Source organism: Rhipicephalus sanguineus, chromosome 11 (assembly GCF_013339695.2).
Source record: "Rhipicephalus sanguineus isolate Rsan-2018 chromosome 11, BIME_Rsan_1.4, whole genome shotgun sequence".
NCBI classification, from domain to species: domain Eukaryota; kingdom Metazoa; phylum Arthropoda; class Arachnida; order Ixodida; family Ixodidae; genus Rhipicephalus; species Rhipicephalus sanguineus.
The window spans coordinates 44,479,243-44,494,761 of record NC_051186.1 but is presented as its reverse complement, the minus strand read 5'-3'; the positions used below and the strand labels follow the sequence as shown (position 1 = coordinate 44,494,761).

The 15,519-nt window shown below is 48.8% G+C and overlaps 3 protein-coding genes across 3 annotated transcripts in view; 2 read left to right on the top strand and 1 right to left on the bottom strand.

The window, feature by feature from the left end:
• Positions 1–1,781, top strand: part of LOC119374991 (60S ribosomal protein L10a-2-like) — a 28,112-nt gene extending 26,331 nt beyond the window's left edge. Inside the window, exons 5-6 of the mRNA XM_037645188.2 lie at positions 37–209; positions 1,608–1,781. Coding sequence (XP_037501116.2) covers positions 37–209; positions 1,608–1,781 — 347 coding nt within the window. The remainder of the gene's footprint in view (positions 1–36; positions 210–1,607) is intronic.
• A 1,572-nt stretch (positions 1,782–3,353) lies between these two features.
• On the top strand, positions 3,354–8,516 carry LOC119373255 (serine/threonine-protein phosphatase 2A activator). The gene is made up of 3 exons (XM_037643279.2): positions 3,354–3,582; positions 6,058–6,401; positions 7,837–8,516. The coding sequence occupies exons 1-3, from the start codon at positions 3,364–3,366 to the stop codon at positions 8,258–8,260; spliced, it is 987 nt and encodes a 328-aa protein (XP_037499207.1). The 5' UTR covers positions 3,354–3,363; the 3' UTR covers positions 8,261–8,516.
• A 2,204-nt stretch (positions 8,517–10,720) lies between these two features.
• Positions 10,721–15,519, bottom strand: part of LOC119374989 (uncharacterized) — a 34,306-nt gene continuing 29,507 nt past the window's right edge. The window contains 1 exon segment of the mRNA XM_037645187.2: positions 10,721–12,302. Within this exon segment, the coding sequence (XP_037501115.2) occupies positions 11,123–12,302 (1,180 nt within the window). The 3' untranslated portion in view covers positions 10,721–11,122.

Sequence of the window (15,519 nt, the reverse complement as noted above, 5' to 3'; positions counted from 1 at the left end):
ATCGCGTCTGCTTTTTTTTTTCTCTCACCTCTGCAGCTCAGAAGTACGACGCGTTCTTGGTGTCAAAGCCTCTCCTCAGCAAGTTCAACGCCTACTTCGGCTACGCCTTGGCGGGCGCGAACAAGGCTCCCCCCTACGGCCTCGCTGGCGAGCAACACGTGATGACCAGGATCGAGGAGGCCAAGAACACAGCCAGGATTCGCAGGAAGGCACGTTGTCGCGACATTTTCTATTAGTCCTTCTACTCGTTAAATGTATAGCGTTGCTGCGACCACCATTGCCAACACTTGCGACGCCGGTCATCGTCTTTGTGTGTCGTGTTTATAGCGCTGTTTGCCTGTTACGAATAGCCGAAAGAGTCTTCTTCAAGAAGACTCTTCGAGAGCTAACAAAGCTCGTCCGCTTAGGTTGAGAAAGACGGGAAAGGTTCTGGTCACTGACGAAATCAGTTTATCTACAATTTAGAACACTCGCGGGCAGCGGTTTACACACACACACGCACGCACGCGCGCGCAAACACACACACACACACACACACACACACACACACACACACACACACACACACACACACACACACACACACACACACACACACACACACACACACGCACACGCACACACTCTCTCTCTCTCTCTTAAGCACCCCTCAAAGGCCATAGAATGAGCAAACGGCTACAAACAAAGCTGACCGCTGCGTACGCCACTTCGAATTTCTCGCGCCAGCTCAACATGAAGTCATAGGTACTGACGGTGTCTGTTTTTTTATCCTTATCTTATCTTTATCGGTTTAAGTGAATTTCATTGCATTCCGTTAAATTGACCAGAGAATGTAAAAAAAGATCTTTCGAAATTATTTTCCTTTGGCCAACGGGGCAGAACACGAAACAAATAAAAGGTATACGCTAACATCTTTGACGTCACCATGACGTGCTTCATGGGTGTAAAGGCGCAAAACAAAATGTTTAACCATTTGAGGCGCTATGTACACATTGTATCAACTAGGGGCTTAGAAATAGCAAGATATATTGAGCTTTGGATGAATTGACCCTCCTGTACATTTGTCCCAATTTAACTTCATGTTGATGTGTACTTTTGCATATGGTCAATTTGCTGAAGGCAGCACCATGTTCGACAAGTCGTTCGACGTGCCGCTTCCCGCAAGCCACGTCAAAAGTATAATTCTTCTTTGCTCAAAATGAACATAACCGAAAACTAATTTACACTATATTTCTAGCCTGAGATTTCATTCTTTTTATGCAAAAACAGAGCATGAATGACTGTAGAATAGATATTTACTTACAATTTAATTAGGATTAATTGCTATAACACATGTATTAACGTATTAGGACATTATTTCTGTTGCAATAGACTATCGAGTGCCTTGAAATAACGTTGTATCGATCTGACGCATTCACAGACAGTTCTTCATAGGTGACCTGAAAGGGTTAATACGGCACTTTGACCTTGATTTTCTGTTATACTGAACCTATCGCCACGAAACAGACGGCAATAGAGTTCGATTTCTCAAAGAATAATCTGTTGGTCTAAAGTGAATTAGTGTCTTGCTTTAGTGTAAAGACAGTGCATTTTTTATATGTACGCAGCGCAACGAGCTCGTGGTCGCCGTCGGTCACGTGGCCATGCTGCCCGAGCACCTGATGCAGAACGTGAATAGAGTCGTGACGCACCTGACACGCTCGCTGAAACAAAACCCCGACGTTGTCATCTACTCGCTGTGCATCAAGAGCCGATCTGGGCCCAAAGTGAAACTCTGCTGAACTGGCGTGGGCCTCAGATCTGAGTCGAGAGCGACAAAGAACGGTCCCGTCCGCAATGTCTGTTCAACGATTTTCCTCGAAGGGTTTTGTGCTGGGCGCAGTGCGCGGCATTTGTGAACCAGGCAGAAAACCAAAAGCCAGGTGTACAGAGGTCAACATACTTGTCTCGAACGCTGCAACGGTATACTCTCCGGCGCCGTGTGTACCGATGACAAGTAGTCTGAGACAGCCCACGCTTTAGCATTCATCCTAAGCGGCCATGCATGCTGTAACTTGGGCTCTTTCAATGCAGGTGTAATCGGCAAACGTCGTCAGTGCAGTCCGGAGCACGCCGTTCCGGTGTTCAAGACAAGTGTGTTGACCTATGTACCAGGAAAGAAGGGATAAAAAGACAGTCGTGGTGCTTTTTTTTTTTTTTCATCACCGGTGCCGGGGTTCCAATTCGCGCTCTCCTTCGAAATTGTACTGAAATATTGGTTTCGTTATGGCAATACACTCGGACAAGTAAGCGAATGTCCTGCCCGCGTGCGACTGCGCGTGCTCGACAGCTGCTTCAGTTAATGGAACGAATTTCCCCTACGCCGCACCGTGGTCACATATGGGAGGGAAGCGAAAATAAATCCGTCAAAGTTGTAAATAATCAGAGATCCGAAGTTTATTTACGCTATATGCTAGGCCCGCGCTAATACTGCCACGCTGGAGGATTGGCCAAGAATGGCAGCGGTTGCGTCACCAGGGTGTTTTCTTTGCCATTGACGATTACGAATTCTTCTGACGAAAAAGAATACCTTGCTAAATCCTGCCGGCTTTACATATTTCATTACTGATAATCGGCACTTTAAATCAATAGATTAACTATATATAGCATCTAGAATTGATACTCTACAGAAATAAATGGAAAAATCCACCCACTGCTAGACCAATCCCCTGCATTGTGTTCGAGCTACGCACAAAGGACAACCCCCCCCCCCCCCTATTTAAATTCCTACCTGTATACGTATAGTAGTAATGAATCAATAACAAAAAAAAGAACACATTGGGTTACACTTCAATTCCATTATTCTAATTTTTCTTCAAGATTTGCCGTCTGGTCTGAATGTACAAATCATTATTGCGCTTTTTCATTTATATGTTTGCGTTTATTTTCTGTTTAATCATTAGTTGTTACTATACATATTTGAAATTTCATATCAACAATTCTTGGTCAATCCCCCATGTGCGGTTACGAGCCATATGTGAGGGCACAACAACAACAACAATCCGCCTTTCTTTCAACGATACCACGGCGCATGCGACCTTCCCCCAGCGGGAAAGTCGCGGAACGCCTTGAGATCTCCGAGGCTTTTGTTTTGGCCATAGCGGTTGTCCCGGCTGAAGTCCCTAGATTTTTCTCTGTTCTTTCTGGTAAAAAGGAAAAATCTAGGGACTTTAGTCCCGGCCCCTACCAGAACAGCAGAGGGCAGCACAAGAAAATGTAAAATGCGGATTACACAATCACTATCATCATCATCAACGGCCACGGGCACTTCGAATCATCAGTAGCTGACGACGACGACAATTTTTTAAAGACGTAGACGCCGTCATGTCTTCTGTGGCAAGTGCCTCGGCCACGTCCATGGCGACGTCGGAGAGCGATGAAGAGCCGGAGTACGTGGAACCCAAGCGCCACGTTCTGTCGCCCGCGGACATGAAGCGCTGGATGGAAAGCGAAGCGTACAGCGAGTACATCGGCTTCGTGCTCGCCCTCAACGAGCGGGTCAAGGGCAAGAAGCTGACCGACGCCACGTTACCGGTCTCCGAGGTAGGCATGCAGAGCTATCCATAATACTGTCAATAAGCTAGTCACTATCGATGGTAAAAAACAAATAAACTATCGATAGCGCCAAAAAAATTGCTCATAAGTTAAGCGAACTGGGTATTGCTAGTAGGCTATTAAAAAGGCAGAGACTGCTGCGCCGCGCGGCGCACTAGCCACCCCCACACAAAAACGGCTGCTGCGCCGCACGGATGTGACGTCATGCACTTTTCCGGTTCGGCGCTTCGTTTGAATAATAGTATATGGTTTGAATAGTCGGGAGTGTCTAGCGTTACGTCTAGACGTAACAATAGAAGCTGTGAAAGTTACGTCCAGACGTAAAATTGAAAAATGTTAAAGTTACGTCCAGTGTGACTACAATACAAAACCGGCTTGTTAAACCCTCCGAACTGATCGGCAGCTGTGGCGTAGTTAGCTAGCGCAGCACATAAAGGACGGGTAAGGTCGTTGGTTCGAGCCCCTTCGCAGTTTGTTTTATTTATTTTTTTTTGGTCGCGCTACTATTGTTTTTACATTTGCGCCTCCTCATCGGCCTCCCCGTCAGCCTGACTTGCTGTTGGTGGGCCTGTCCACAGGCCCTTTGATGATGACCCTCGCAGAATTGGCTATATTTATTATGATAAAGTGTTTTGCGAATTAATGCTCTTAATCGGCGAGACGCAGGAGGACACGAAAAGTTCAAATGCAGCTGGCTGCATCAGTTTCTCCGGCACACGCGTCAGGAATGTTGATTTCCACGGTTTATCAAAGTTTTGATGACAAAAAGGCGGACTGCAACGTAGCCACGCCGAATATGCAACAGGAAACTTTTTTTATGTCGCTCGACATACCGTCACCACCTGACGAGGTAACCGGCAGGCCGCTTCAAAATACTGACGTGCCAAAGTAATACTATAGGCGATTAGCACTTGATAAACGATACCCAAGGGCAAGTGCCAACTGCATTAGCCCATATACCTACAAAACAGCTTGTCTGCCTTGCTGAATAACACGCACGGCCTGCGACAGCACGGGAGCATTTCCGTAGCAACGGATGAGAACGGCCGTACGTTTACTCACTTTGCAAAACAGCTTGCAATGCAGTAGCTTTGGCCTTCGGAGATCACAGGCTTCGTAAGTACACTTCGCAGACGCAGTGGGGTTTCATGCATGTGCGTCCGGACATTCACACGCGAACTGTGCAAAAGCATTTATTTCATCGTCGACCTTGCCCTTCGCGACAAGCAAACTCGGCGGCAAGGACACTTTCACCTTCCACAACAACACGCTTGGCATTGCAATCTAGAAAATGCAGTACGTCCAACAACAATAATCCACACATCACACTGAGAAACTTTATGGTGCACACACTCGGATGAAGCTGCGGCGCGGTGGACGGCCGCGCTAGCTCCAACCTCCAGGATCAACTGGGCATCCAGCAATCCCTTCAGGCAACGACGACACAGGGTCTTCGGTCCTCCTTGGGGGCGGCCTAGGCCCAGGCCACGAATTTGCCGGAGTTTTCAATAAGGTTGTTACCACAACCACACATTATCTCCTTATCTCTGCCACTACCTTTCGCAGCCGCAGCGCCCATGGCGCCCCCTGTATTTAAAATGCTTGTGATATGTGCTTAATTAACAAATATAGGCTAATTGACTCGTGAAACACCTGTTTAGTAATATTTTTGTAAATTTAACGTATTATACAATAATAGCTTATACATTCAAATAGCTTTAAGTAATAATTTTTAAAGTGACGTCACTTCCCTATTAAAAATGTTTTGGCAATGTTACAACAGCACAATTATTGACAGCAGTATCGATAGCATTATTGGTGGTAATACTGCCGATGGCACTATTGGTTGCACTATCGATACTATCGACAGTTTATCGATAGTAGTACTATCGATAATTAAAAAAAATTGAAAAATTGGGACAGCTAGGTGGTACGAAGACAGAGGAAGCAGCGGAGCTGCCCTCCTTCCTCCTTTTCCTCCTCCCCACCCTTACTTCCCTTTCCCTCTCCTTGCTATACTATACAAGGCTATGCTATGCTTTGTACTCTGACCTCCTCCTCACCCTCAATTCCCTTTCCCTCCCCTTGCTATTGAATACTATGCAAGGTTATGCTTGCTCTTCTACCTCTTTTTTGTGTCTGTTTCTATCCCTCTCTCTTTTTCTTTCTCTCTCACTCTGTACTCGTTCTCTCGCCCATAAGTTATTGCATCCCACGCCGAACAAATCGGCGCACGTGTTCTGGGAGCGAAGCAATGTTAAGAAGAGGACGAAGAGAGCACTTACCGGTTCATGACGGTGACAGTTTTCAGGTTACGCCGCACGACATAAAGAAAAACTTGACAGTTCCGCTGTAAAGAACTATGGATGCTATCGATAGTCAATTTACCGATAGCTTTGAATCACTACCCCGGACGTCACCTCGGTAGTCAATTTACCGATAGTTTTGCGTCACTACTCCGAGGTCACCTCGGGCCTGCTCTCCGTGCTGGACACGCTAGACGGCTGGGTGCGCGAGACGCCGCCGGTCGACCAGCCGCAGCGGTTCGGCAACACGGCCTTCCGGACGTGGCTGCGCCGGGTGAACGACGAGAGCCGGCGACTGCTGGGCGACGCCCTGCCGGCCAGGTACCGGCCGGCGCTGGTCGAGCTCGTGCCGTACTTCGACGACAGCTTCGGCAACTCGACGCGCATCGACTACGGCACGGGCCACGAGATGAGCTTCGCCATGTTCCTCTGCTGCCTGTTTAAGATCGGAGCGTGGGCCGAGGACGACTCCGCCGCCGTGGTCCTGACCGTCTTCCAAAGGTTGGCCGGCACACCTTTTTAGTATGTATGTCATGCTGTTATTTGGCGGTAAATCGTCGTGGTCGTCGTAGCATAGTATAGTAGTAGGCGTCACGCAGCTCACGTGACCAGAAGGGGAGTGAATAAATAAATACAACGAAATGATTATGATACCGAAAATCTTTTTTCTTCTTTCAAATAAATAAAACGAAACGATTTTGATGATCGAAGTGATGATATTGATCTTCGGTACAAAATACCCGGAAAGCAATGTGTACTTTCATTAATTACAGGCTTAAAGGGGTCATGAACCACTTTTCCAAGTAATGGTCTAATGGCCTCAGTATCGGAGTGTACTGCCTCCCGAATCGATTGCCGCAAAAATTTCTCGAATCCGTCAAGAATCAGCGGAGTTACGGGGGTTTGGCGCACGCTCCCAGCGCTTTCTCTCTTTTCTCGTGCCGGCGAGCGCACTGGAAGCTAGACTGGGAGGGATGGCATGGGGGAAAGAAGTTACGCCAGCGCGCGTCATGAAACGCGATCGCTCTCCCGCTGTGATTCGCTTGCGCGAGTGCGGCTACCGTGTACTGAGGAGTGCGGCGCCGGCAAGTGGCGGCACCCCGCGGCAAGAAGCGCATCTGATCCGAACGCCGCTCTCGATTTACGTCGGCTATCGGCCAATAAGCATGCTATGTCTCTTGCGACGTACAGCGGACAGACGCCCCGCCCACCGACGAGAGTGAGAACCGGCCTCTGTTTGAAAAGAGGGTGCCTGGGGAAACGGCAACTTCGCGCTCCGCTTGTGGCCATTACGCGGCGCGCACGACTGTAATATTTGGCAGAGCATTTCATAGCCGTGTCAGCTTTCCGCAGGATGTGTTTTTTCAATCAGCCCAAGGGGTGCTTCATGACCCCTTTAAGGCACTTGGGCACGTAAGAGTAGATAACGATAGAATTACTGTATAGGTAGCATATACAGTAGCTCTTAGATAACAGTGCGTACACGTGGCAGGATTCCCGCCGCGCCGGCGGCAAATCACATGGAGCGAGGCGTTCGCTGAAACGCCATTGCCAGAGCCCGCAGGTCACGTGATCTTGATAGGAACAATCTCATACAGACGCGCGTATTTCAAATCTACCATCAAGCACTTCTTATGGACATGCCCTGGCATGAACTAGATACGACGGTGCTACCTGAAAACGGAGGGCTTTCATCCAACAAGACCGCCGGACTATTAGTGGCCCTAGGGGCCCACCATAGAGTACTGTAGATGTACTTCGCGGAAACCGGCTTCAATCTGTTTGTGTATGCCGTTCGGCAAACTTTCGAATTAAAATGGACTTACGCCACCACGTGATCTCGCTAGCCAATCACATACACACGCGCGCTTACAGCTTCGCTCTCCAACGGTTTTCACAACGTAGAACTGGTTGATTTTTTTTTTTTTTCACCAAGGTACCTGGACCTGGTGCGTCACCTCCAGCTGGAGTACCGCATGGAACCAGCCGGCAGCCACGGTGCCTGGAGTCTGGACGACTACCAGTTCCTGCCTTTCATCTGGGGCAGTGCTCAGCTGATCGGCCAGCTGGCGATACAGCCGAAGTCCTTCCCGACGCCCGGCTTCGCGCAGAACTACTCGGGCGACTACATGTTCATGGGCTGCATCGAGTTCATCTGCAAGGTGAAGAGCGGCCCGTTCCACGAGCACTCCAACCAGCTGTGGAACATCAGCGCCGTGCCCAGCTGGGCCAAGATCAACGCCGGCCTGATCAGGATGTACAAGGCCGAGGTTCTGGGCAAGTTCCCGGTGGTCCAGCACGCGCTTTTCGGAAGTCTGCTTCCGTTCCGCCCCTACCAGAAACCGGGCCCGACGAAATGAGAGACTTTGCTCATAACTATTACTTTTAACGCACGATATTACATTGACTAAGCGCTCCGTCCCGTGTTCTTTCTTCGTCTCCGTTCTAGTTGCGCTTTTGTTAACGTGTACATCAAGTAAATTAGAACCATTACACGCATACTTTAGAAATTGCAAAGAGGTTTGTCGCTAGACATGCTGCGCACTTCAGGAACAGTTTTGTTTCACCCTTTGAGTTTTAGGGAGCTTCTTGACTAGGAGCGTGGGTTCCCCATGAAGATCCCGGAAGAGGAGGAGGGGGGCGGGGGGTCGTAGTATTGGAAGGCGGCACGCAGGTCACATGACCAGAGGGCGAGAGTGAATAAAAAAAATGCAAGGAACTGATCACGCTCAAGATGTTCCAAGACGCGTGAGCCCGCAGGTCACGTGATCCCGCTTCAACCAATGCGGTGTAAGTGCGCGCATTTCAAATCTAGCGGCGGATTTACGACACCACGTGATCTCGCTAGCCAATCGCATACGCTTGCGCGCTCACAGCTTCGACATCTAACGATTTTCACGGCGTGGAACTGGCTGAAATATTTTTTTTTATTTCTTGAACAGAAAGGCACGCGAGAAGGATGACCATTATCTTTGAGGAACAAAGACTCCCCAAAAGAAAAGTGCTTTTAGAATTAGCCGAAAAGGTTGACAACTTGGGTGCCGCCATATTGTCATGGAATGACTATACGGCGGTATCGCCAGCGAACATTTACCGGCGCCCGGTAAACACCGCGTACGCGCTGTCGCGAGAGCCGGTACTATCGGTAACTATAACATCCTGCTGAAACACAGTTTTGTGTGTTCTGGAATGCACTATTTTAATATCGCGTCATCAGTTGCTGCTGATTTATACATCACGAGGTATTCAGTTGGTAGTACTACAGCCGAACCTGAACATATCGAATCTAAAGGGGATCACAAAAGAGTTCTACATATAGGCAATTCGATATATAAGCATTTCGTATATCGAAACTATAATGAAGGGGATATTACCACAGCTCGATATATACAATGATTCGTTATATGTGGGTTCAACTGTATGTGGATGAGTTAATATTTTCTGTAGGTTTATTATCGTTTGAGCAGTGGTTCAATTTTTTGATGGCCAAAATTACACACTGAAACTCAACTGAAGCTACTTTGCTGCTCAGTGTGGTTATCTGATAGGCCACTTCAAAGAACTCCCGCAGCACTGTTGCGATCTCCAGCGACTTGTATCTCATAGGCCTCATAAATATTTGTCTACGCAGAAATGAAATAAGGGGAGAACATGGGACATTCACTGCACTGCTTCAAGTGTATTGTAGTAAATGTAATGGAGATGTAAAGAGAGTAAAGTAAATGAAAAGACAACTTGCCACCAGCAGGGACTGAACCTGCAACTTTCGGATAACGCGCCCGAAGCTCTACCAATTGAGCTACGGCGGCAGTCGTCCTCTCGTCCACTTTATCGGGTACTTGTGTGCACGCAAACCTGGGAGTGTTTGTCAGCGTTGCTTGTAGCCACAACGGCGAGTGTAGGACACTCTTGTCTTCCAGCGGTGTCACGTAGCATGTGATCCTTTAACGAACGGACAGCTGACCAATAAGCCCTCACATACTACCTGAAGATATGTCTGCCGGAACGAGACCCCTCACTACGAATAAAAAGAAAGATCGGAACTTTGAGGGCTCGTTTCTTTGTTTGACACAACCTTAACGAAAACCAGCAGATAACGAAGCCAAGGAAGGTATAGGGGACGTTAGGTGTACTGTTGCATTTGTGATAGAGATGTAAAGAACGTAAAGTGGATGAAAAGACAACTTGCCGCCGGCAGAGACCGTATTTACGGCTTAAATCGGTCTGCTAACGATCCACGAAAACTTGCGCAAAGGGTTCGGCACACTTGAAGTCGAGAGTACGAAGGGGTCCCGTCTGGTCGCGATGAAACGCACTAAAAGGGATCCAGGCATCGACCGAAATGACTTTAAATATAGCATTAACGTTTCAATGTGACCAAGGCTTCCCCACGTAAGCCTTATTCACAGTGAAACGTTATTGTATTTAAAATTATTTTGGTTGATGTCGGGATCCTTTCTTTCGGCACATTTGCACAAAATCGATGAAACTGTGTCGTGCGCATAACAAACAGCCCTTCCACAAAAGTGAAGCCAATCGAGAAGCTCCTGCACACAATACATGGGGATTTTGCGTGCCAAAGCCACGATATGATGGAGGCACGCTATAGTGGAGGGCTCTGGGAATTTAGACCAACTGGCATTCTTTAATGTGCCCCGACATCGCACACTACATGGGCCTCTAGCATTTCACCTATATCGAAATGTGACTGCCATGGCGGGGATTGAACCCGCGACCTTCCAGCCAGCAGCAGAGCACCATGCCACTGCAACACCGAGGCGGATTTCTGCACGCAGTGACTAGTCATGACAAGGCAGGTGTACGTTGCTTAAATTATACAAAATTTATTATCGTACACTATTTACATCGTCTCCTTGCCACGAAGGAAACAATTATATTACATGTTTACAACAGAGAAAAAAATAAACAGTTCCTTGCATAAATAAGCTACAAATCGGAAGTTTGTGTGTGTGTGTTATACGGCTAAACAACGTCCAATGCCTCTTTCACTGGGATAGAACAAATTGCCGAGGAAAAAGGAAAACTGCACTTGCGACAAAACAGGTGCACAGGGGAGAAAGACACTCTCTTTACAACAGAGATGAACGAATCACAAGGGGGAAGGGGAAGCAGACGTTGCGGGGCTGGGGGGGGGGGCAAGGTGGAAGAAAAGAAACAACAATAGAACACATCTTTCACAGGTGCTCAGCAGAAGCCGTCGACTACCTCTTGACGCACGACGGAGCTTTCGGAAGTGGAGACAACTTTGGTTTCTTCTTGGGTCGGGCGCCGCCGCTCCCGCGCCTCTTCTTAAGCATCGTCTCCTCGACGTTCCGCAGCTCTAACCTATGCAGCACGACTACGCAGTCCTTAGGAACGACTTCCCCCACTTCTTTTCTCGGCAGGCACGCGTTTACAAAGCGTTGACGCTGTGTGGTCGCAGAGTGCACATCTGCGACGACACCGGGCATAGGGGCGCCGCCGGCTAAGCGCCTTCTCTTCTGTACGGGTGACACCTCGGAGACACCCGTGGCCAGCACTCCTCGCTTCTGCAGAAGCCTTCTGGACAACGGGGCCTTAGGCTTGACCAACAGCTCTCGCTTGGCTAACAGCTCTAGCCTGGTTAATGGCTTCGGTTGGGCTACCAACTCTTGTTTGACTGACAAGATGGCCTTGCACGAGGAGGACCCAAGTCCCTCCATTGCAGGCCATCTGTGGTCGCGCGTGACGACGCAGTTCGTCAGCATGCGTCTGCTGCCGTGGTCAGCCGCTGCGGCCCTGCGTGTGACACTATTCAACCAGGAACCGGCGGTGTCTTGAGTCTTTGGTATCGTAAACTTCAGTCCGTCGAGCAGCCTCGACAGCAGCTGCCTGTCGAATTCCGGTCCAATCACAAGCTTGCTATTTGACTGCGGCGATGAGATGACTAGTGAACTTTCGGAGGTGGCCTCAACGAGCAGTACGTTGCGCGATGGGTGTGGCGTGTCACTCCACGACCGACGACGAATGGAAGGGACGACGACAGACCCGCCACCACCAAAATGCGAGACCACTTGGGGCGCGTGTGACGTGAAGCTGTCTAGTTGGCCGGACAAGAACAAAGACAATGCAGACAGTATGTTCTCGATGTTGCGGGCAGTGCCGGGCTCTCGGTAGGCTTGCAGCGCCGACGACGTAGTCTCGGCAGGTGTCGTCAGACACTGCGCTAACATGAAAGAACAACACTGTCCATTCCGTGGAACGTTGCGGTTGACTAGATTGGGTGAAATTCCAGTCAACGACGAAGAGAGTGCACGCTCAATCACAACGCTTTGAGGAAGCCCGAAACTTGTCGCAGGAAGAAGCCTGGCCAGGCTCTTGGTTAGCAGGTGAACAGAAGCCACAGGCTGCAGCACGAGACTGCTGTACAGAACAAGGAGAGAAGAGAGAGAGAAACACAGTAAACATGGGCAATTTATGTGCACCACACTCTCAGTGATATCAAAGTTTCTGAGCAGCTGCAAAGTTATGTTTGTTGCACACTGCTCAGCAGTCCACAGCACATGAGCTGCATCGACGACATTGTACTATTACGACCAAGATACAAGCTTCTGGCCTTGTTTCAGTATTAAAGAGGCCCTACAACACTTTTTCAGCATGCTCGAGGCTCCTGAGTCGAGGCTCCTGAGAACATGCAAACACTACGTGGCCTGGAATTTACAATTAATTCTCAAAGTCAGCTAGAAATCATTTCCTCTTCCCTCGACAAACGATGCCATAAACCCACACGATAGCGCCATAAACCCAAGGTTCATGGCCAATGGCCGATTTGAGCATCCTGAGCTGCATAGTTACCGTGGCCACAACAGGATGCTGCCATGTGGCCTCAATTACACTTATAGTAAGCCGCGCATTCCAAAAAAAAAATTGGCCGCGTATCTGCGTGCTTCGCTGCAAATGTCGTCTAAAGACGATAGAAGAGGCGCTGCGTGAGATATGGACGCCATCTCGCAATACGTCGGGAAACACGAGTGCTGTGTTGCGGGCTGGTAGTCCCGGCGCTTCGGCAGGCGAAGACCGGCGGTGACCAACGCGACCGGTGGGGACGCCGGCCAGCCCGAACACGCTGTTTGGCGCGATGCGCCGAAGGAGAAGAAACGTCCGCACTCAACGAGTACTCTCCACAAACTCTCTTACTTACACGTCGCCTGGGTAAAACAGGAATGCCAGAGCGGCGCCCCCTGTCATTCGTACAATGCAATACTGAACCGAAACCGAAACAACATGAGCTTGTGCAGAGGGCATGGAGGAAGACAAGTTTCAGCGCAGTCGCATTTTCAGCGCACCTTAAGAAACTAGGGTTGTAACATTGTAGGGCGAGTAGGGCGAGAAGGACCATCACGACGAAAACCTGCCTCCTCAGTCGTATTCGCCTGGAACGTTGGTGTGGCTTCGCGTTCCCTCCTCCGCTCCTGGCCTTTCCACAAAGCTACTGCCTAAGTACGAAGTCTCCTACCACGTCCTACGTCAAGCATCCCCAGTTAACTATATGATTGAGCCTGTTCAATCATCAACGGACCGTCGTCGTCGCGGCCGCGAGACTGTTCACGTCGATCGACTGAAGCCGCATTATGACCCACCAGTTGTACCTGTTCCTTAGGTCGCCAGGATGGCTCCTTTTCCGCGGGGGAGTGATTTGTAACATGGTAAGGCGCAGACAAGAACGCCTGCGATAGAAGAAGACGAAGACGGTTGTTGTTGGCGCTCGCGCTTGCTCGGCTTGGACCGCTGATCGCTTCAGCTGTGGCAATCTTTTAATAAACGCGTTACTGTCTCAACGTTAAACGCATACCATCAAGGTCTTTAAAATTGCGTATCTATGTATTTTATGTTAAAGGAACACACCGCCTAATACATACCTAGTGATGTTGCGCCTCAGATATGCGTAATGTTTGCTTTTTGATCAACAATGTACACAAGTATGAACCTAGTCAGCCGTTCACGATGGCTGGCCCTTGGGCAAGTGGTAAGGGCAAGTGGTTCAACTTTGGCCGAGTGGCTGAATCGAGGGACGTGCCGACAAACAGAAAGACAGACAGAAGGACAGACAGAAAGACAGACCAAAATTTCTGCGTTTAAGTTCCCCAAGAAAGACTATCGTCTTTAAAAGAAAAGTGCTCAAGGTCATGACACACGCTGACGAAGGGATGCATCGTCATGTATAACCCTCCCTGCCTAGCTTTCAGCAGACTCGCTAGCAACAAAATAGAGAAAGTGCTTGAAGCGTGCGACAAATCCCTGTAACTCCGCTCGTACTTGACGATTCTAAAAATTTTTGCGGCAGTTGATTCACGAGGCACTAAGCACTTTTAATGAAGCCATTCGATGATTACTTGGAAAAGTGTTGCAGGGCCCTTTAAGTTCGACCCTGATGAGACCAGGAAATTGATCTAATCAAGCGAGAGACAAATTGGCAGCTGCATTTGCCTGATTAGAACACGTAACAAGACTGCCCAACTACATAAAAGAAAAACACGCACACAATCAATAGCAATAAAAAGAACAAGAGCATGTCTCTGTTTCTGGCAACATCAACTAACTTTAACTACATAGACTGAAATTTCAGTTAAGTGTCCATCTTCATCACTGATGTCTAGTAAACCAGAGCAGAATTAACACAGATGAAACAGTGCATCATAAATGTGATGAGGTGAAACTGTGCGATGCAATGTCAGAAATGGGTTTTTTAACTGCTTGCTGCTTTTAGAGAAAAGAATTACAGGCCTTAAAGGAGCACTGACACAAAAATTTTTGCATCTTGTTTTCTTCTGTTCTAATAGGTAGCTAACGACTCACTTATCACGGCTGGAAAGCTCGTTTTCTCAAGCGGTTAATTATATGGAAACAGTTTTATAGCCCTCAGTCACAGTTTCGGTTTCAGCGAGCGCCGAGTGAGGCGGGGCACAGAGTGGTTCTCGTGTCAACATAGCTGGCTACACGAGCACAGAAAACCGTGTGCACATGAGCACTGCGCTGACAACACTTTTCAAAGAAGGCTTCCTAGGTGCTGCTATAATCCCCTCTGAGGCGTTATAAACACGCATGACCCACCCCAAAAAATACACTGCCGAGGCAAGGACATCAACCTTTGCACTCCCGTGCAAGTCTGCCCCCGCTTTCCATTGAAAAGGTCTGCTGGGAGAGAGCGCTCGCAAGGATCGTGGCAACCAACAAAAACTCGTGACGCGGGGGGCGGTTGGTTGTTTACACGAAAGCCGAAGGCGCGTTTCGCGTGCAGTGGTGCGACATGCACTTTAAAATTGATTTCAATATGTTCTAGGCTATATCCCACAAGTTATCTCACTTTCAAAATATTGTGTCAGTACTTCTTTAAGGGGTCGTGAAGCACCCCTCCCTCTGGCTAGGTGAAAAAATGCCTCCTGCGAATAGCACACAGAGCTATCAACGTCTCAACCTAATGTTGCAGTTGCGCGCGGCAAGGAGAGTTTACCAGCGGAGGCAGAGTTGCCATTTTCTCCGGCACCCTCTTTTCATACAGAGGCTTGTCCTCACTCGCTTTGGAGCTGCCGGCGACCGCTGTCTGACGCTGAACAGCGGGTAGCATGCTATTGGCCAAAGC

What these genes read in the sequence shown, in the direction of transcription:
- LOC119373255 (XM_037643279.2), top strand. Translation starts at nt 3,364, where the DNA reads ATGTCTTCTGTGGCAAGTGCCTCGGCCACGTCCATGGCGACGTCGGAG. An exon ending in CCACGTTACCGGTCTCCGAG is followed by an intron (nt 3,583 to 6,057) that starts GTAGGCATGCAG and finishes CACTACTCCGAG; the next exon opens with GTCACCTCGGGCCTGCTCTC. An exon ending in GTCCTGACCGTCTTCCAAAG is followed by an intron (nt 6,402 to 7,836) that starts GTTGGCCGGCAC and finishes TTTTTCACCAAG; the next exon opens with GTACCTGGACCTGGTGCGTC.